The following is a 22,196-nucleotide window of genomic DNA, read 5'->3' as shown; positions in this document are numbered from 1 at the left end:
GTCAGTGTGTGAATGTGTGTATGAATGGGTGGATGACTGTAGTGTAAAGTGCTTTGAACTCTCTGGGGACTTGATAAAGTGCTATACAAGTGCAGGCCATTTACCATTACCATTTCTGTCCATCTTGAGTTTTGGGCTACCACATATCAAGCAATAAAACGTGCTTTGAAAGCTTCTTTTTGGACTGTAAATGATGCTGCTGTTAAATTAGCTAAATAAAATGATGACAAAATGGTAACCTTAATAGCATGTTGAGCTTAGGCTTAGGCAACAGGAAAGCACACAGACAGTCAGCAGGGCTCCTGAATTCTCAGACCGTTTGAACCGTCTCCATCCCTTTAAAGATGTTTTAATGAAACGGCCTCTTGTTTGACCTAATTAGGTCTGCATTGGCATTATACTCACTGTACAGCTTTATCAAATAGATTCACCACCAGGATCTTTGCAATGGTGACTGTGACACTGAGGTTCAACAGGTTTATGGCTGTGACAATTTCATTCGCTATTAAAAGGAGGTCAAAATGTATTTCATTTGGTGATAAAACAATGAAAAACAAATTTTAGAATAACACAAAGGTAAAGAAATATCATAATGTGAGCCTTGATGCCAAAATATTGTCCTCTCTCTCTCTAACACACACACACACACACACAAAGTGTGCTGCTGTGTCAATGCCGGTTTGTCTTCATGAAATGCTGGCAGGAATCTCTCTTCTGCACCCTGCCAACATCTTCCTGCCAGAGTGAAGAGCTCTGTTGACACAGAACCTAACAGCCTGCCTAGTGCTTCTATTACACACACCCAAACACCAATAAAGTGTGAGTGTGTCTCACAAGAACACTTCTAGATGTGAAGCCTTGATTCTAACCACTTCTTCAATTTGATGACCGTTGCAAATCCTGTGCTACCGGTGCTTTAAATGATCCGTTCCTGATATAAAGTACAGTTGAAACTACATGTTGACATACACTGTATAAAAAGACATACAAACAATCTTTTCTCACTGTCTGGCATTAAATTATACTGTATGTTTCCTGTTTTAGGTCGGTTTGGATTTCCAAAATTTGTTTTGTTTGGTAAATGCAAGAATAATGAGATACTTTTTTTTCCAGACTTTTTATTACTCTCTTCAAAATAAGATGTTTACAGTCTTTAAGAATACCTTAAAGACTTTGGGAAATCACAGATGATGATAATATGGCTTTGTAAGTTTCTCATATGTCAAATCCACAGGCACACCTGTGGATGTGTTGTAAGGCAACACCTCAGACACACTTTTTCCTTATGTGACATCATGAGGACAACAAGGTCAATGTTTCAGAGTGTCCATTACAGAACGCTGATCTGAATCCCACACAACACGTATGGGCAGAACTGAAAAGCTGTGTGAGAGCAGGTCAGCCTTTATACCTGGCCCAGCAGCACCAGTTCTGTCAGGAGGAATTGGTCAAACTTTCAACAAACCACTGTGGGAACCTTGCAAAAGCATTCTCAAAACGCATGACCCAAGTCACACTGAATAAAAGGTTATTCCACCAAATAGTAAAGAAATGTGAATTTTGAATTTGAAGAAAGTAATAAAAAAAGAAATCTCTAAACATGTTGCCGTCCATTATTTTGGTGTTTTGCCAATAGAAATAATTGTTTTAATCCTTACTATCCAAGTAAAGGAAAGGTTTAGTCTGGTTTAATGTCAGAGGAGAAAAAGGTAAGCTGTCTTTTTATGAAGTGTATGTAAAGATCTACTTTCAACTGTGTAGACATCTTGTTTTCTTCTACATCAGTGGGGTCTACGGTAAGTGGAGTTATTCAGATGGTGGGTGTGCTTGGCTTAAATAACAGGTTTACATTTGGAGTCATTGAAAATGTTTTCAGAAAAAATATATATATTCTAAAATTCATTAGCCAAAATAACACCTTAGCAAACTAGAACAACAGATTAGTAAGGAAAATAACATGAGGATTGAACAACATGAGATCTTTTGCACTTTCAGGAACAGATACAGGAAATTCATAGTCTTCCCTTGGATCTCATTTTCTACCTTCCTCCTTTTATCATCACGTCTAATAGCTCAGAGATTAGAAAACTAATTTGTCCCAGTTACAAACTGAGAAAATTGAATCTGCTGAATTAGTTTCTCTGCTCCTGTCATTATTCAACAGTGTCAGAGCAAAGTACTCTTAGGCTTTTAATGACTCAGGGTTAAGGCTTAAGATGTCTCATGCTAAAATGTCACACTCCAAACAGATTCAAGTGCAAAATAAATACATTAAGTGATAATTACCGGTAACTGAATTCACTACTGTCCTGTCTAGATATCTAGTTTATTTATTGCTTTTGGTTAATATGTTCTTTATTAACTTAACTAGCAGCGGGTAAGATCAACCAAAAGCAGCAGCTTAATTGCCTGTTTGTTCACCACTACCTTCTGGTTATGAGCACCTGTTCAGCAGTTTAAGCTTTCTATTCCCTCTTTTACAAAACAATTTTGTGATATTTCCTCTTTGAGCTGCCTCTGGCTGGTCATTAATCACAAATCGAGCCTCCCGCGTCCCAAGGTGATATGTTTTCATAAATGAAGTTTTCACGGCAGAACCAAAAGAGGCGTGGTGGGCATGACAGCTGGCTCAATGTCGAACACTATGCGTAAATGCGGTCTCAATATTTTCTCTGTATTATGATCGTTTTAAAATCAGGTGAGATGATAAGAAGCTTTCAGATGACCTTTAAGAAAACACTGAAGCAAAGATTTTTTTCTTTTATGTAAAAAACATAAAAGAAATATGAAATATTGTTTATTATGGTTGTTTTATTAGTTACTATAGTGTGGGATCTGTTCTCTGTATTTGTGCTCTTGAGTTTAGATTGAAATAACTTTAGAACCAGGTAAAGACCAGATCATTTCATTAAGTTCTGATCTGTAAAAAGCCTGGAATTGAAAATATGGTTTACTTTGTTTTACTATTTCTGTATGTCCTGTTTTCTTTCAAAACACAGCAGACAACTAAAACGTTAGTGAGATTTAATGTAAGGTGCTGTACATCCCACACATTTGGAAACATGATGCTCTCCCATCTTCAACCTGGTGTGATTAAAGTTTTATCTTAGAGTCAAGAAAATATATTTCTTTATTCAAACTTTCTTTAGATTTTAATATGAGTCTTTACAGATATTTGTTCTTATTTATCCAGTTTATGCTTTTTTGTATTTCTGTGTTTTTGTATATGTTCTTCAGGTAAAGCTGAAATGTTTACACTTCATTTTCTCTGGTGGTAAACTTTTTTATCTGATCAGAAATCAGTAAATTTCAGTCAATTTAAGGCAGATGTCACTTGATGTAGTTTGTGTACAGGCCCTGTTCCATTTTAAGCTATAACTTGTTTGGAAAAGTTTGGATATTTTGTTAAACTAGGAAAGGTTAACTGGCATATAGGAACCCTTGTAATAAACTGTGCTGTTGTGAAAAAATGGAAATTAATCAGTATATACAGTGGTAAGAAAAATAATTTCCCCCTCTAGCAGATTGCTTTTGTTACTTTTTGTCCCTTTACTTATCAGACAAAGATAACATGAGAAAAAATAAAAAGCAGTGTTAAATTTCATTTCTTAAAGGAAAAACGCTATCCAAACCAACTTGGCACTGTGTGAAAACGTAAGTGCCACCTAAACCTAATAACTGGTTTTGTCACACTTGGCGGCAAGAAATGCCAATAATTGCTTTACATTGTTAAGGGCTTTAATTCAGCTACATTGTAGGGTTTTCTTTTTCATGGTTATGTCACAACATCTCAATCAAATGACTCTAACTAAACCACTCTCACTAAGACACTCAGGGGTTGACCTGCTGGGGTGCTTTGGATCATTGTCCTGCTGAATAAACCCAAGATAAAGGTCAAACAGATGGCCAGACATTATTCAGGGTTTTCTGGTAGGGAGAAGACTTGAGAGCTCCATTAATAAAGATAAATTGTCCAGGTTCTGAAATAGCAAAGCAGTCCCAGACCATCATACTATCATCACCATGTTTGGCAATCAGCAAGGTGTTTGGTGTCTCAAATGCAGGGTTTTATGCCAAATGTAACTGAAGGAACACCTTCCAAAAATATCCAGTTTTTGTCCACAGAATATTTTCTGAAGTCTTTGGATCATCAAGAGTTTTTTTCATTTTACAAATGTGAAATGGCCCTTTATGCTCATTATGTCAGCTGTGGTTTTCACCTATGAACTCCTCCAGTTCTTATTGTTGAATCATGAACTCTGACCTTCACCGAGGCAAGTGTTATCTGCAGTTTTTTAGATTTTATTCAAGGTTCTAGATAAAATGTTGATGTGCTCTTTTTGGTGGACTTATTTTGGTGTGCTCCTCCTGGGAGGGTTCACTACTGCTCTGTGTTTCTACAGTTCACACAATGGATTTCACTGAAACTGTTTCTGTAAATTTGGGCAGGACGAACTTTCCTTACTGTGTGCTTGCACGACAGTCTTTTCAACAACTTATTTATTTCACAAGCATTTGTATTCATGACTCAGATTTGAAGATGCTCAATTACTGATTTAAATGAAGCAATGCTTTAGAAGTCAAAACCCAAAATGGTTTTATTTAGTTTTAGCTTGAAGGTTCAATATAAAACAACAGTTTTCTTAGCTGTCAAGTTGATTTTCTTTCTCTCGTGAGGTAAAAGTAAAACAGAGTAAAGGAATATTTAATGTTGTTTGACAATGTGCACAAATATAGACAAACTTCGAAAATGTACAACTCATGTGTAGCCATTCGAGTCTCATTTAATATAATGAACAATTAAATTTCTCCTCATCTGTACTATGTATGCAAACCGTTTTTCCTCACTGTTTCCATCTTTCTGTGTTTCAGAATCGGCTTTGAGGTTCAGCAGTACATCCTACCTGAAGTATCTCCACAGGATGGACGAGGACAGCCAGGATTTCAGACTCTCGCTGAGGTTTAAGACGTTTCTGGAGCAAGGCCTCATCATGTCCACTAGGGGTGCAAATGACTGGGGGGCTTTACAGGTATTTATCCCTCTGTCCTTTTTAACACAGGGCAAAAAATTTGATTTATTTGTAAGTTTGTAGTGTTTTTTACAAAGACAAAAAATCTAGATTTATTTCATTATTTCACTAGTAAATAAGGATAAAACATGGCTACATAAACTAAAAGTTGAGGTTTCCACTGACTTCTGCTCATTTTCCCGAGCTCCAGCATTCATGGTAAACTGTTCAAAGGCCAACCATGCAATGAAAAGTAACGCGTCAATGTTTATCATTCCTACAGGAGATTTACACCTCATTGTCTTCGGTTTTGAAATGTCACAAAAGCAGAAGAAGACAAAATGAGAAACACACTAGAAGTAATACAATAACAGTGCAAGGAGGCAGCGGCTCATTATTTGCATTCATTTGAAAAAAAAAAGTATTTGTTGTGCTCGCCCTTGAGCTCGGAGGTAATTTATTCGGCTCTTCCAGTTTTGCCACCGCAGAGAGATTAAATCTCTTCCTAATTTCCGGATGCTGTTAGTGTAATGTTGTTGTTTGACACTAATTTACAGGCAGAAAGATAAAATCGAGGAGCTGCTGATTTAATCAAAGAGAGTTCTCCGTAGGGAACACCAACAGTGAGAGGGATTGTTTGATTTCAAAATGTCTCCAGCCCAGAATCCCAAATACTCCACTTGAGCTTTTCAAAGAGTGGCCTAACTGCTTATATTGTATTTCAGTGTGTGGTTGTATTACGCTTTTTCAAATATTTTTTTATCTAACCTGTTTATCCTTTTATTAGTTTATTCCAGTGTAGCAAGATGCTTTGCATCACACCCAACTATGTTAACATGATTTAACGTAGCTTTATGTTGCACCATTGACATTTAAACAAAAATGCCTTCTTTTACTATAAAATGCCAGATTGAGACTTTTAAACGAAGCTGCTTTCAAGAAAGTTTCCGTCTTGCTTTTCCTGCAGTAGACCATGATGGTTATTACACTTACAGTTCTAATTACATATTTACATATGATATATAAAAAACAGCTTTCTTTCTGTCTCTCCTTCTGACATTAATTCAGACTATACCTTTCTTGTATAAGGTCACTTAGGAATTCCAAAATTGCTCTTATTTGTGAAGTGCCAGAATAATAAAAGAAAACATTTTTTGGAGCTATTTTTCAAATTCTTTTTTTTTTTTCAAATTCAGTAGTTTACATAGATGTAATGAGTATTTGGTATAGTTGCCTTTGTGTGATTGAAGTCACATTGTAACTAATTTGATGCTATTCTTAGGGTCAATGTCCATTTGGAAGTTGCATCCAAGCATTGACTTCCTGTCTGGTTTTTTTAGATTAATATTTCCACAGAATGTTCTTTCCTCATTATGCCATCAATTTTGTGAGGAACACCAGTTGGTTCTCTGAGTGCCCTTTCAGGCAATGTCAGTGCAGAACTTGTTTCACCGTATCTAATGACACTCTCCTTTGAGCTTATGCCAGGATCTTCACAAGGTCCTTTGCTTTTGTTATGGGTCTGATGCGCATGTCTCATTTTAAAACACCCTCACCTGTTTGGACACAGAAGCCATCTCCTTCATAAACTGTATGATGGCTGGATATTCCCATGCAATTTATAGTTGCATGTATTTGTTTGAAATATAAACATGGCACCTTCAAGTATCTGGAAATTCAACCAATAGATCAAGCAGTCCACAATGCTCTTCCTGAAGATGGCCATTATGGCTAAGCACACGATTTTCTATGATATCACACAAAGAAGCAGAAGGTTACACCTTAACATATATCCACAGGTAAGACTCCAGTTAGGGTAAATGAAGTGAATCATTTAATAAGCTTATACACTCACAGGCCACTTTATTAGGGACACCTTGCTGGTACCGGGTTGGACCCCTTTTTGCCTTTAGAACTGCCTTAATCCTCCGTGGGATAGATTCAACAAGGTACTGGAAACATTCCTCAGAGATTTTGGTCCATATTGACATGATAGCATCACACAGATGCTGCAGATTTGTCGGCTGCGCATCCATGATGCGAATCTCCCGTTCCACCACATCCCAAAGTTGCTCTATTGGATTGAGATTTGGTGACTGTGGAGGCCATTTGAGTCCAGTGAACTTATTGTCATGTTCAACAAACCAGTCTGAGATTATTTGTGCTTTATGACATGGTGCGTTATCCTGCTGGAAGTAACCATCAGAAGATGGGTAAACTGTGGTCATAAAGGGATGGACATGGTCAGCAACAATACTCAGGTAGGCTGTGGCATTGACACGATGCTCAATTGGTACTAAGGGGCCCAAAGTGTGCCAAGAAAATATCCCCCACACCATTACACTACCACCACCAGCCTGAACCGTTGCTACAAGGCAGGATGGATCCATGCTTTCATGTTGTTGACGTCAAATTCTGACCCTACCATCCGAATGTCGCAGCAGAAATCGAGACTCATCAGACCAGGCAACGTTTTTCCGATCTTCTATTGTCCAATTTTGGTGAGCCTGTGCGAATTGTAGCCTCAGTTTCCTGTTCTTAGCTGACAGGAGTGGCATCCATTGTGGTCTTCTGCTCCTGTAGCCCATCTGCCTCAAGGTTCGACGTGTTGTGCGTTCAGAGATGCTCTTCTGCATGCCTTGGTTGTAATGAGTGGTTATTTGAGTTACTGTTGCCTTTCTATCAGCTCGAACCAATCTGGCCATTCTCCTCTGACCTCTGGCATCAACAAGGCATTTGCAGCCACAGAACCGCCGCTCACTGGATATTTTCTCTTTTTCGGACCATTCTCTGTGAACCCTAGAGATGGTAGTGCATGAAAATCCCAGTAGATCAGCAGTTTCTGTAATACTCGGACCAGCCCGTCTGGTGCCAACAACCATGCCATGTACAAAGACACTTAAATCACCTTTCTTCCCTATTCTGATGCTCGGTTTCAACTGCAGCAGATCGTCTTGACCATGTCTACATGCCTAAATGCAATGAGTTGCTGCCATGTGATTGGCTGATTAGAAATTTGCGTTAATAAGCAGTTGGACAGGTGTACCTAATAAAGTGGCCGGTGAGTGTAAAGCCAAACATTATCATCTGGGCTTTCCCAAATTGTTTAACGGCATAGTAGTGTACGAAATCTTCTGAATTTGAAGAAAGTATAAAAAGTTGTTTAAACTTTTTTTTTTCATAATGCTAATCGACTTAAAAAAAGAAATAAAAGGTTATGTGTTTTTTATCCGGTTTTTAACTTTAAATATGTATAACTGGGGTTTTTTTCGTTTTGTTTTTTGTTTTTGTTATGCAACTCTAGTCCCAAGCTAAACTACACTTTAGTTTATATATTTTTTTTATTTAGTTTATAATGTTAGGGATTCTGGAGTGGTAGCTTGTGAAACCCGTGTGTCATGATTCCCCCGTGCTAGGTATTTGAGTTTGAGTTTCTTTATGGATCTGTTTACCCCCTGTTGTTTTCTAGTTGCTGTTAATTACTTATTTCCTGTTTTCTTGTACATTTAGAGTTCTGTTAGATTCCTTCCAATGTTTAGATGTTCCTGCTCATTAGCCTCCCCCCTTCCGCTGCTCAACATCTCTCCTGATTAGTCTCTGCAGTTCATTGGTAATTTCTCTACCCTGCCTCAGTATTTAAACTCTCTGGTCTTCATTGCTTGACTGGATCCTACTGTTTGTCCAGCCTGTGGGTATGCCTTCTCCATTTCCGTTGTCTCCATGTCACTGTTTGTCTTGCTGCTACATGCCTTTAACTCTGCATGTTCCGTGTCCATTTTTCCATGTATGTTTCTGTTTTTAAATGTTTACTGCTTGCACTTTGGCCCTGTACAATCTGAGCTTTATATGACACTATGTTTCCCTTTTTCCCTTTAAACCCCCACTGAGGAATCCAACTGCACTTCCGGAGTCAATAAAAACCTCAGCAAGATTTATCGATATGTTTCTGTGGGATTGTCGATGGAAGGAAAGATTCATTTTTACCTGACAAACAGACCTCAGTTTGTGAGAATTAAGGGTTGTGTGTCTAACCAGGTAGTTAGCAACACAGAAGCACCACAAGGGACTGTGCTCTCACTGTTACTTTTCACTCTGTACACCCCAGACTTCCAGTAGAAGAAAGACTCCTTTCACCTGCAGAAATACTCGGATGATTCTGCAGTCGTGGGGTGGATCAGAGATGGACAAGAAGCTGAGTACAGGGAGCTGGTGGACCGCTGTGTGACAGGGTGTAGTAACAATCATCTTGAATGTGAATGAAACAAAAGAGATGATTGTAGATTTTAAGAGAAACAGGAATAGTTCAAACACTATTTCCTTCATGGGAGAAGAAGTGGAGGTGGTGGAGGAGTATAAATACCTCGGTGTTCACCTGGACAACAGACTAGAGTGGAGATGCAACTGTGAAGCCATCTACAAGAAGGGACAGAGCAGACTGTACTTCTTAAGGAAGCTTAGGTCTTTCGGTGTTTGCACCAAGATGCTGCATATCTTCTTTAAGTCTGTTGTGAAGAGTGTGATCTCTTCTGCCATCATCTGCTGGGGAAGCAGCATCAGAGCCAGGGACTTAAAACAGCTTAACAAGCTGATAAAGAAGGCTGGTTCTGTTCTGGGGACTCCTCTGGAACCTCTGGTGATCATTGTGCATAGAAAGATTCTTCATAAAATAAGACACATTATGGAGAACCCTGAGCATCCTCTTCATGAGTTAACAACAGAGTGTCTTCAGTCAGAGGCTTCTTCAGATCTGCTGTAAGACAGACCGCTACAGGAGATCCTTCCTTCCCACAGCCATCAGCATCTAGAACGGCTCTTTGAAAAAACCTGCATAATATGAGCTACAACAACATTTAATGTCCCTTTGGGATGAATCAAGTATTTATAAATTCAATTGAATAGAATGTTTGTGCTCCAGTAAAAGGTCTACTGTATGGAACTAAATACACACAGTGAAAGACAATAACAATTTGTTGTGGTCTTTGAGAGACATGAATAATTCTGTCAATGGATACAAATTTATTTGATTTGTGCCTGGAGCTCTGCAAGAAATTTTACGTTGCTGGCGCTTTTCAATATTGAGACAACCATCGGCTATTTGGTTGAATATTTGTTTATTCTGATTCTTGGAAAACTTCAGAAGCCAAATTCTGTGTTTTCCAAGGTCCAAACAAATGTGTGCTGATAACAATGTTTATTGACTGCATGAATAAAAAAAACTGCTCTAGACTGAAATTTTAAGCAAGGTGAAAAACTTTGTTCTCTTATTACTTTGAACTGTAGTCAGAACCCATTTTATTTTTCTTCATTTCCACTGCAACATGAGCTACAAATTGTTTCAGTGGGTTTAAGTTCACACTAAAGCATTAATTTTAGTGCTGCTGTTTGTTTTCTTTGCCACACAGTTTACTCTAGCATAAATCAGCACCTTTGAATGGAAAACTGGGCTGGTTCAATGAAAATCAGCAGCAGCAAACTGTGAAGGTGACTTGTCAACTGTTTATATGAAGTGACAGCTTAGACCTGACAGCAGAGCAGTTAACACATTCGACAGTGAATAAGGTGGTGGATATGTGCTGATGTGGAATCAGTAGATGAACACTCACTCATTGTGCTCACTGCAGTAATACAAACTGACTTGTTTTATTTTGGGGTTTTATCTTGGCAGGTGAGCAGGAAGGGATTCTTGCTCAAACACTTGTGACATTTCACAAAATGGCTTATTTATCAAATTTCAGGAAAGTGAGTCTACCTTTGGATCTCAGCCAGTTGATCAGCACAACCTCTCTAATAACTTTTTAACTATTTATCTAAAGCGTCATTAAATGTGCATTTATGCATCCATATATGTATATAGGGTTGAATAGTATCAGTTCATTCTGCCTTTATAAAACATCATTGCAAAACAATTTATATATAGGTATTGTTCACATTATGAAATAAAGCTTAATATTAAAAAATGATAACCCGACTAACTAAAAATGTAGCTTTTAAATTATAATTTGTATTTATCAAGGAAACAAACAAAGTAATCAAGCCTCATCCTTAATAAGCATCATTAATTAACTGTGACTAACCACATTTCTTGAAAAGCAGAGCTCAGTTTCATTAGCCCCACCCAGGCTTGTTTTCTACCAGACCCGAACAATCAAGAAATGACTTATATAGAATTTGTCTGACAACATTAGGTGAGCTAAAAATCTAAAATACTATGAAATTAAAGAACAGATGGCCAACTCTCTCATTGGACATTGAAATTACTTTGAGAGTACATTCAAGAAAAAGAAAGAAACTAGGCAAACATGGCCTCTGGGAGAGTTTCAAGTCAAAAATCCCTGCTCATAGAGGCTCATAACCATTTATCAATTAAACATCTTGATGATCCCCATCTTGATGATCATTGTCAGTACACCTGGAACCTTATGCAAGTAAGTGTTCCATTACATCTGTTTTAAAAAACAAGAACATTAAAACCACAGTAAAACATGGTGGTGGTAGTGATTGTCTGCAATTACTTCTGCTGACCTGGATGACTTGCTGTAATTGATGAAACCATGAATTCTGATCTCTACCAGAACATCCGGAAAGAGACGTTCCAGCCATCAGTTTGTGGCCTCGCTGCTGAGCCAGGCAGCAAAATGGACAGTTGATCCATCTCTGGATAGTTCAATAATGGTTATGGAGTGGCCTAGGCAAAGTGTGGACTTTAATGTGATTGATATGCTGCAGCATGACACTAAATAGGGTATTAATGCAAAAAAAATAAAATAAAAACTCCAGCGTACCTGAATTAAAAAGAATTCACAAAGAAGAGTGAACTTCTTCGTCTTTCCATAGTTACGTAAAACAAACGTATTGTGAGATATCAATAATGCTAAATGAGAGTTGTTGCCACCAAAATGTAATCATTTCAAATGATGCCTTTTATATTCAAAGGCATTCCTTTAGGTTATTTTTGTCTGATAGTAAAATTTGTAATAAATAGTCCCTCCAGGACACGCTGGAGGGACTATGTCTCTCGGCTGGCCTGGGAACGCCTTGGGCTCCCCCTGGAGGAGCTGGAGGAGGGGTCTGGGGAGAGGGACGTCTGGGCATCTCTGCTGAGTCTGCGGCCCCCGCAATAAAGCGGAAGACGACAAGTACGAGTAAAATTAGTTTGTTTATTTGAAACATTTAGATATGACAAAAAAAAGCAAAAACTGAACAAATATGTAAACTAGAAAATATTTTTTCACAGTACTGTATAGTATTTCTGCTCTTGTTACCTATTGCATATAACCAGCATTCAGACTGCCTACCAAACTTTGCCCTGCAGCATTAAGGCTACTTGCAGGATACTTGTAGCATTTGTGAGTGTGATTTATGAATTCATGGAGCAATAAATGGAGAGCCAGAGAACTTTAGTCCCAGTGGAGTTTGGTTTTATAGGGTGCACATTTTAGACAGGCTCTGTTGATACAGTAAGATCCCTGATGCATCAAACTGTGAACTCTTTGCTTAATTAACCATCATGAATAAATCACACTAAGCTGGTACAACAGATAAGGCAACTGACACATGTTTCAGATGTTCCTCTGTCAGAGCATCTTCCTATACCCTGGCTTTACCAAGGGTAAGCCAAGGGTAAAGCAATCCTCACTCCTCTCCTCATTCATACGTGTGGGGTATTCTGCTGGTTCAGCCCTGAGAATTTATTCCTGTTTTCTTGATCCAGCCAAATGGATATGAAACAAACTTTAGTTTGGGACAAAAGGAAAAATAGCATCACCCTGCTTAAAAGTAAGTAAGTAAACAAAACTTACTAAAACAGACAACTTGAACAGTTGCTATAATTAATGTATTGAGAGTCAATTGTACTGGTGTAAATAATGCATCACAGCCTTCAGTGCACGATAGCAGTTTGCAAAATACACACTTCTTTATATTTAATACAGAAGATGCGGAAAGGGAGTCTGTTGCATAAAGAAAACATGAACAGATAAAAGGTGCTGGAAAAGCTGCTGGCTTGTTATTTTTTAGCACGCTGAGCATGCAGAAACACTACAGTTTATGGAGATAGAATGCTGAGCACATTTGTTTGACTCTATGTGCAGTGTGTCGAACAGAGGGAAAATGAGCAGCAGCTCAGCAAAACATTGTCTTTTAAAACAAAAGACAGAAACATGAGTAGCTTCTTAAGTTTTCATTAAGAGGTTCCACTAACCACACCTAAGGACTAGAATGTGTTCTAATGTTTCCCCCACATTAGAACACATTTTTCAAGTGATTTCTAACAAAAAAGATGTTTTCGCCTGTTTTTTTTGTTTGTTTTTTTCAAAATCAGAGATGTTGACTCATTTTAGATAACCTACAGGGCTGCATGGTGGCACAATTTGTAGCACTATTGCCTTGCAGTAAGAACGTTCTGGGTTCAAAACAAACCAAAATCATGGAGTTTGCATGTTCTCAGTCTAAAAACATGACTGTTGGGTAAATGAGTATGAGTGTGTGTGCATGGTTGTCTGTCCAGTGTGTCTCTGTGATGGACTGACAACCTGTCCAGGGTGTACCCTGCCTCTCTGCCAGAGATAGGGACCCTTAATTAATGAAATCGTAATTTGAAAACTGCAGTTTCTATTTAATGAGGTTTTCTTTGCCCGATCTTAACATTTGTTTAAATGTCTAACACAAGTATGTGAGACAAAGAACAAGAAATTTGAAAGGGTTGTCAGGTTTAATCAACCTAGAATACTTATAACATCACAAAAAGAAGAGAAAGACAAAGAATTAGTTTCTTACTCGCTGCGAGGAGAACAGACAGAGATGTGCTTCAGTTACAAATCTCCTACTGCTCTGAAAACACATCTGTCCGATCCTCTCTTTTTATTATCTTTAGGGTGGTCCCTAGTTACATGAATGTTGCTGCTCTAAAGGGTGGGATAAGCTGCAATGTAAACAGGTCATATACACCATTATCTTGTAACAGCACCCTTCCACAGTCTCCATCATCTTAAGATCTGTGTGTCCTTTGTTCAGCACAATCAGCCATCATCTTTATGACATCCTCAACTGTGACTGCTTCCTTCCCGGCTCCACCTTTCATCCTTGCCTGCACACATCTCATCACATCCTTACTCACACATACATGAAAGGGTATAAAGATCAAATAGTAAAGTTAAAGACAAGGAAAAATATAAGATAAATCTATATACAATTATTCCAACATACTTTTGCAAAGCATTGTATATCAGAGCTGTCCTGCAGGTTGATACCCTAAATGAACATTGATTACATAAAGCTGGGAAACTACATATAAAGGTGTTTTTTTTATGATTTTTGGAGAATCTGTAGGTTAACACATTACTGAGTCATTCTCTGATTTAAGGACAGAATACCTAATTTATTGACATAACATTAGCAGCTCTTTGTCTTTACTGTTCTTGATATTCCTACTGTGCTGGTGAAGATTCTTAGTCATCCCACTGTGTCTAAAATTCACATTTCACTTTTTTTTCATTTTTTTATTAAATTTGATGAATTTCTAAAGCATGAATTTTATTAATTAAATTTTGTTTTTCATTTTACTTCCCCAGCTGATCAGAGGAGAGCTGCACTTCAGGTACAAATGTGGAAACACGTCCCCAAGCACACTGCTGGTGAGATTTCATCCAGTGTCAGACAGCCGCTGGCATAACGCCCTGCTGGAGGTCAACTCCAGCTCCCTGAAACTGACTCTAGACCAGCAGCATCCAGCTTCCATCAGCCTGGCAGAGCCATGCCGGATGATGCAAACCCATGGTGCTTTGCTATTTGCACCTGTATCTCAGGACTTCACTCAAGATTTCAGCCAGGACCCACATCATTTCATTGGCTGTCTGGAGGGCCTGGAGCTCAACAAGGAGCCAATCGTAGTGGGTGATGCAGCAGAGTTTAAAGGATCAGGAAGCAGGAGGGTGTTTGGGGTGTATCAGTGCTGCAACATCGCAGGAGGTTGTGACAATAAACCGTGTGAGAATGGAGGAGACTGCAAGGAGGACGCTGCTGGAGGTGAGTAAATGAGTAAATGAGCCCGACTTTCCCGAAATTCGCTTTGATTTTAATTATTACATTAACAAGCCAAATAGGTTTGTCTCCAATATTTACTGTAACTAAAGCAATAGACTTACAGACATAGCAACACCCTTAGTTAGCATCAAACTGTCTACAAAAACATAGTTCTGTTAAACACACAAACCTATTTAATGTAAAACCTTGCTCACTTACTAGCATTGCACTGTATTTAATACGCTATGCTTTAAAACTGAAACCGTCTCTCAAAGTACAACTCAATAAACTAGAAAGTTAGGTCTTATTTCTAATTATGAAGCTCTACACAAGGATGATACAGTTTTCTCTCGGTTTTAGATTAATATTTACATTTGGAAATGTTTCCATGCAAAAAAGGAATGTTACATAGAAGAATACTTGATAAATACTTGAAAAAATTATAAAATGCTTACTTTCAAGCTGTGAAAGGGAGCCATTCTCCAGAGTAACATTTTAAAAAAGCACAGAGAGATATATTGTTGCATGGAAGAGTGCGGACCTGTTGAAAGCTTTTGTTTGGTATTTCTGGTATTTTCAGTGAGCAAATTAAGACTTTGACCAATGACTTGGTATCCAGCAAGGAAGGTTGTCAATTTATTTTACATTAGTTTTAGCTTTAGATATTTTTAAGATCAAACATCAAAATCTGATGTCTGTCATAAACATTGAGTTAACAATAAAACTATGTGTCAGCTAAATCACTTTAAAGACCCACAGGTTTTTAAATCCTTTCAAAGATTTTTGATTTAAACAGAGATACAAAGAACTGGAATACCTAAACAAACATACAGAATAATCACATAATGATAGGGTTTTCCTTCTTCTCTTCTTTGGACCATCATAACTGGCTGGATCACACGTCAAAGCAGCAGATGGTAAAGGGGACCTTTTGCACACTATTCTCCATATGGTTGAAGAAGACTATAAAATTATCCTTTTGTTAAAAATGAATTTAAACTGCAAAAACCATAAGGCATGACATTTTAGCACTATAGAATCTGTTTTCGAACTATAAGTGTCACTTATAGCTCTGTACTTATCTGTTCATCAGAAATGAGAACATGGCTAGACCTCCAAATAAGACATACAGTGCCTTGCAAAAGTACTCGGCCCTCTTGAACTTTTAAACCTCTTGCCACATTTCAGGCTTCAAACATAAAGATATAAAATTCAAATTTTTTGTGAAGAACCAACAAGTGGGACACAATCATGAAGTGGAATGAAATTTATTGGATGTGTCAAACGTTTTTAACAAATAAAAAACTGAAAAGTGGGGCGTGCAATATTATTCGGCCCCTTTACTTTCAGTGCAGCAAACTCACTCCAGAAGTTCAGTGAGGATCTCTGAATGATCCAATGTTGTCCCAAATGACTGATGATGATAAAAATAATCCACCTGTGTGTAATTAAGTCTCCGTGTAAATGCACCTGCTCTGTGATAGTCTCAGGGTTCTGTTCAAAGCGCAGAGAGCATCATGAAGACCAAGGAACACACCAGGCAGGTCCGAGATACTGTTGTGGAGACGTTTAAAGCCGGATTTGGAAACAAAAAGATTTCCCAAGTTTTAAACATCCCAAGGAGCACTGTGCAAGCAATCATATTGAAATGGAAGGAGTATCAGACCACTGCAAATCTACCAAGACCCGGCCGTCCCTCTAAACTTTCATCTCGAACAAGGAGAAGATTGATCAGAGATGCAGCCAAGAGGCCCATGATCACTCTGGATGAACTGCAGAGATCTACAGCTGAGGTGGGAGAGTCTGTCCATAGGACAACAATCAGTTGTACACTGCACAAATCTGGCCTTTATGGAAGAGTGGCAAGAAGAAAGCCATTTCTCAAAGATTTCCATAAAAAGTCTCATTTAAAGTTTGCAACAAGCCACCTGGGAGACACACCAAACATGTGGAAGAAGGTGCTCTGGTCAGATGAAACCAAAATCGAACTGTTTGGCTACAATGCAAACGATATGTTTGGCGTAAAAGCAACACAGCGCATCACCCTGAACACACCATCCCCACTGTCAAACATGGTGGTGGCAGCATCATGGTTTGGGCCTGCTTTTCGTCAGCAGGGACAGGGAATATGGTCAAAATTGGTGGGAAGATGGATGGGGCCAAATACAGGACCATTCTGGAAGAAAACCTGTTGGAGTCTGCAAGAGACCTGAGACTGGGACGGAGATTTATCTTCCAACAAGACAATGATCCAAAACATAAAGCCAAATCTACAATGGAATAATTCACAAATAAACGTATCCAGGTGTTGGAATGGCCAAGTCAAAGTCCAGATCTGAATCCAATCGTGAATCTGTGGAAAGAGCTGAAGACTGCTGTTCATGAACGCTCTCCATCCAACCTCACTGAGCTTGAGCTGTTTTGTAAGGAAGAATGGACAAGAATTTCAGTCTCTCGATGTGCAAAACTGATAGAGACAAACCCCAAGCGCTAAAAAGTATTAACACAAGGAGGCTGAACAATATTGCACGCCCCACTTTTCAGTTTTTTATTTGTCAAAAACGTTTGACACATCCAATAAATTTCATTCCACTTCACGATTGTGTCCCACTTGTTGTTGATTCTTCACTAAACATTTGAATTTTATATCTTTATGTTTGAAGCCTGAAATGTGGCAAAAGGTTGAAAAGTTCAAGGGTGCCGAATTCTTTCGCAAGGTACTGTAGCTACAAGGATTAAGTCCTGAGCTCTAATAAAGCTGTAAACAGAAAGTATCAAAATTCCCCTTCTTATTAAGTTATGATCAAAGAGCTCTGTAATTTGAAATAATTTTCATGTCAGTTTACTGCATATTTTACTACTTTTTTCGACATTGTGCATAAAATGAAGTCAATTACTGAGGGAATACTATCCATCAGCCATTAAATTAGATTTTATTCAAGTTAATGACAACATGCAGTTATTGATAAAACTGATTTACGCAGTGCTATGAAATGTATTTCACCCTTATAGATTTCTTAAGCTTTTGCTTTTTGACTTTCAAATGTTTCTGATTAACAAACATAGCCTGAGTAAGTACAAAATGCACATTCTGGTGAAGCCATAGCATATCAATTGGATTGAAACCCAGTTTGACTGAGCTACTTGAATACTTTTATTTTGTAATTTGTTTAGTTTTTCTAATTATTATTATTTATTTTTTTGGCTGGTGGTGGGTTAGCCATTTGGGGATGTGGACTTTTCTGGTCCTTTATATCATTGTCTTTCTGCATAATTTAAGAGTGATTGAGTTTAAGATTACATCCTAATGGTCAGACATTCTCCTTCAGCATTTTCTTCTAGTATTTGTTTTTTTTTCTAGATTTATGGGCAATTGAATTATGGCAGGTACTCCAGGTCATGAAGCAGCAAATAAGTCCCAGATTATCCCCATACCAACACTATATTTGATTGTTGGTATGATGTTCTTTAGCAGAAACGCTGTTAGTTTTACACTTAGATTTACCAGGACACACACCTTCCAAAAAGTTCCACCTTTGTCTTGTAAGTCCACTAAATGTTTTCCCAAAAAATCTTGACAATCGTTACAATGTTTTCATTAAATGTGAAAGGCTTTTATGTTCCTTTTGGTCATCTGTAGTTAAATTATCTGAGCTTAACTGAGACGAGAGAGACCTGCAGTGCTTTAGATGTTGCCCTGGGTTCTTTTGTGACCTCCTTGATGAGCTTAGATCTTAAAAAGTGTAGATCAGGGCGTTATTACTTTTACAGATTTTTACTTGGATAGCTTTTTTTTGTAAAGCATGAAATCATCATTTGAAAACAACTTCTTGTATTTATTGATGTTATTTTTGCTTTGCCTGATGTTTGCAGCAACAGAAGGCCTTTGTCTCACAGCAATGTATGTTGTTCCAGGAGCATCAATATATGAGCAACAAACAAGGAAACTACAAAACATAGATTTATACATAAAAATTTTTATTTTTGCAGATTACAAGTTTTATCTTTGTAACTTTAAAGGTTCTTTATTTACAAAGCTTTTGACATTTATCATAAAAAACATTGTAAGGTCATGTGTCAGAACTAACAAAACGGCACTGTAGAGAGGAGTATAATGCATAGCCCAATAAACTACAAGTCAACAGTGAGCAATTGACTTGGGCTGCATTCACTGTAAACTGTCAAACCACCACTTCTCCCCTTAGGTCTGTGTTGTCAAAATAAATTATAGTACACAAACAGGTCTGCAGACAAACAATTGACGATCTTTCAAGATATAGATGGATTACATTGTTTCTTTTCAAAAGACTTTATTTTCATTTTAAGCCCAGGGTTTTCCAGCATGCACAGATGTGGCTTTGTAGTTTAGCAGCTGGACAGACTGGAGAGAACATGGACCTTTACACAGAACCATAAATGCACCTTCTAATTGTCAAATCGCACAGGATCCTACGCAATCCATGCAATTTTGCAGATGTCATTTTCATATTATAGTTTTTGAAACATTTAATGTTTTTGGCAGACTTCTTTTAAGATATTTAACCTCTCAGTTATTTTTTGTGAGGTGTCAGTCCACCCCAGTTTTAGGTTATTACAAATTAGACAGATGGTACTAATAAATTCATTGGACACCAAAGTGTCTGAAAAGCTACAATTTTAATAGCTTGTTTTGATTAACATATTCATCTAAAATCTTGATTTATTCTTTTATAAAACAGCAGCAGATAAGCACACATGTACTTAGCACATAAAAGAAGCTTTTAAATATTCTCATGAGCATCACAGTGAAATCGTGGCCCTGCATCTGAATTTTATCGTATAACTTGTATATGAAACAGAAAGCAAAGTTGTTTCAAATACAGATTTCTGTGCTTTGGAAGAAAGATCTAAACAAAAACCCTATAGCTGTTACCAAAGACCCACCACTGGGGGGGCGCTAGTGTGCAGTCGTAGGATGTAGACGTGTTGGTTAGCTCTCTCCGCCTCAACCTTAAATAAAATACAAATACCACGATAAAAGCACCAAAAAGCTGGCATATTTGACGTTGCATCCTTGGTTTAAATATTGAGCATCATGTCGCCGTCAAAGAGAAGGCCACAAACGCAGGGAAAAACAAGACTATCGACAGATACATTGGCAATGCTAACGCTGGTGGCGCTGATGCTCACAGCGGCCCTTCCGGCGGGGCTATGGGCAAACCAAGAGACGGTGCACCCGACGACAAGACCCACATGTTCGAGATGTGCCAGGAAATATGTAAGAGTATGTCAGCATCGGTTCTGGAGAAGCTAGATGAATGATTTGATGCCTTTGAAGCTAAGTTCCAGTCTGTCCTCGCTGTACAAGCCGACTTGCGGAACCGTATGGCTGGCCAAGAGCTAGTAACCAATGCATTCGAGGAGCAGCTGGGGGAACTTGAAACGAAATATGTGGAGCTAACAAGGCTTGTGACCCAGCAACAAACCAGGTTGTTGGACCTGGAGGCTCGCTCCAGAAGGCACAACATAAAAATTGTTGGCATAAAAGAAAACTCAGAAGCAGGGAGACCAATGGAGTTTGTCTCTAAGATCATTCCTGAACTGCTGGGTGAACAACACTTTCCACATCCACTCAAGGTCGACCGTGCGCACCGCTCTCTGTGGCCCAAGCCTGCTGCAGGGGAGAAGCCACACACTATCATAGCACGAATACATAATTTTCAGGCGAAGGAGCTGATTCTACGTCTCGCAGAGACGCAATCAATGGAATACAGGGGGAACAAAGTTTTGATCTTTCCAGAATACACTAGTGAAGTAATGAGCCAACACCGTGCCTTCCGGAATGTGAAGCAAGCCCTGAGAGGGGATGGAATGAAGTTCCAGCTGCGGTACCCGGCCTGGTTGTCCAACAAGACAATGATCCAAAACATAAAGCCAAATCTACAATGGAATAATTCACAAATAAACGTATCCAGGTGTTGGAATGGCCAAGTCAAAGTCCAGATCTGAATCCAATCGTGAATCTGTGGAAAGAGCTGAAGACTGCTGTTCACGAACGCTCTCCATCCAACCTCACTGAGCTTGAGCTGTTTTGTAAGGAAGAATGGACAAGAATTTCAGTCTCTCGATGTGCAAAACTGATAGAGACAAACCCCAAGCGCTAAAAAGTATTAACACAAGGAGGCTGAACAATATTGCACGCCCCACTTTTCAGTTTTTTATTTGTCAAAAACGTTTGACACATCCAATAAATTTCATTCCACTTCACGATTGTGTCCCACTTGTTGATTCTTCACAAAAAATTTGAATTTTATATCTTTATGTTTGAAGCCTGAAATGTGGCAAAAGGTTGAAAAGTTCAAGGGTGCCGAATACTTTCGCAAGGCACTGTAGCTACAAGGATTAAGTCCTGAGCTCTAATAAAGCTGTAAACAGAAAGTATCAAAATTCCCCTTCTTATTAAGTTATGATCAAAGAGCTCTGTAATTTGAAATAATTTTCATGTCAGTTTACTGCATATTTTACTACTTTTTTCGACATTGTGCATAAAATGAAGTCAATTACTGAGGGAATACTATCCATCAGCCATTAAATTAGATTTTATTCAAGTTAATGACAACATGCAGTTATTGATAAAACTGATTTACGCAGTGCTATGAAATGTATTTCACCCTTATAGATTTCTTAAGCTTTTGCTTTTTGACTTTCAAATGTTTCTGATTAACAAACATAGCCTGAGTAAGTACAAAATGCACATTCTGGTGAAGCCATAGCATATCAATTGGATTGAAACCCAGTTTGACTGAGCTACTTGAATACTTTTATTTTGTAATTTGTTTAGTTTTTCTAATTATTATTATTTATTTTTTTGGCTGGTGGTGGGTTAGCCATTTGGGGATGTGGACTTTTCTGGTCCTTTATATCATTGTCTTTCTGCATAATTTAAGAGTGATTGAGTTTAAGATTACATCCTAATGGTCAGACATTCTCCTTCAGCATTTTCTTCTAGTATTTGTTTTTTTTCTAGATTTATGGGCAATTGAATTATGGCAGGTACTCCAGGTCATGAAGCAGCAAATAAGTCCCAGATTATCCCCATACCAACACTATATTTGATTGTTGGTATGGTGTTCTTTAGCAGAAACGCTGTTAGTTTTACACTTAGATTTACCAGGACACACACCTTCC

The 22,196-nt window shown here is 38.2% G+C and overlaps 1 protein-coding gene across 1 annotated transcript in view; it reads left to right on the top strand.

Annotated features, from left to right (window-relative positions):
• Positions 1 to 22,196, top strand: part of fat2 (FAT atypical cadherin 2) — a 138,786-nt gene that overhangs the window by 93,785 nt on the left and 22,805 nt on the right. The window contains exons 23-24 of the mRNA XM_047353683.1: positions 4,873 to 5,030; positions 14,579 to 15,032. Of these exons, the coding sequence (XP_047209639.1) occupies positions 4,873 to 5,030; positions 14,579 to 15,032 (612 nt within the window). The remainder of the gene's footprint in view (positions 1 to 4,872; positions 5,031 to 14,578; positions 15,033 to 22,196) is intronic.

The sequence above is a fragment of the Girardinichthys multiradiatus genome, chromosome 23 (genome assembly GCF_021462225.1).
Source record: "Girardinichthys multiradiatus isolate DD_20200921_A chromosome 23, DD_fGirMul_XY1, whole genome shotgun sequence".
NCBI classification, from domain to species: domain Eukaryota; kingdom Metazoa; phylum Chordata; class Actinopteri; order Cyprinodontiformes; family Goodeidae; genus Girardinichthys; species Girardinichthys multiradiatus.
Note: the sequence above shows the minus strand (reverse complement) of the source record. Positions and strands in the feature narration are given on the sequence as shown.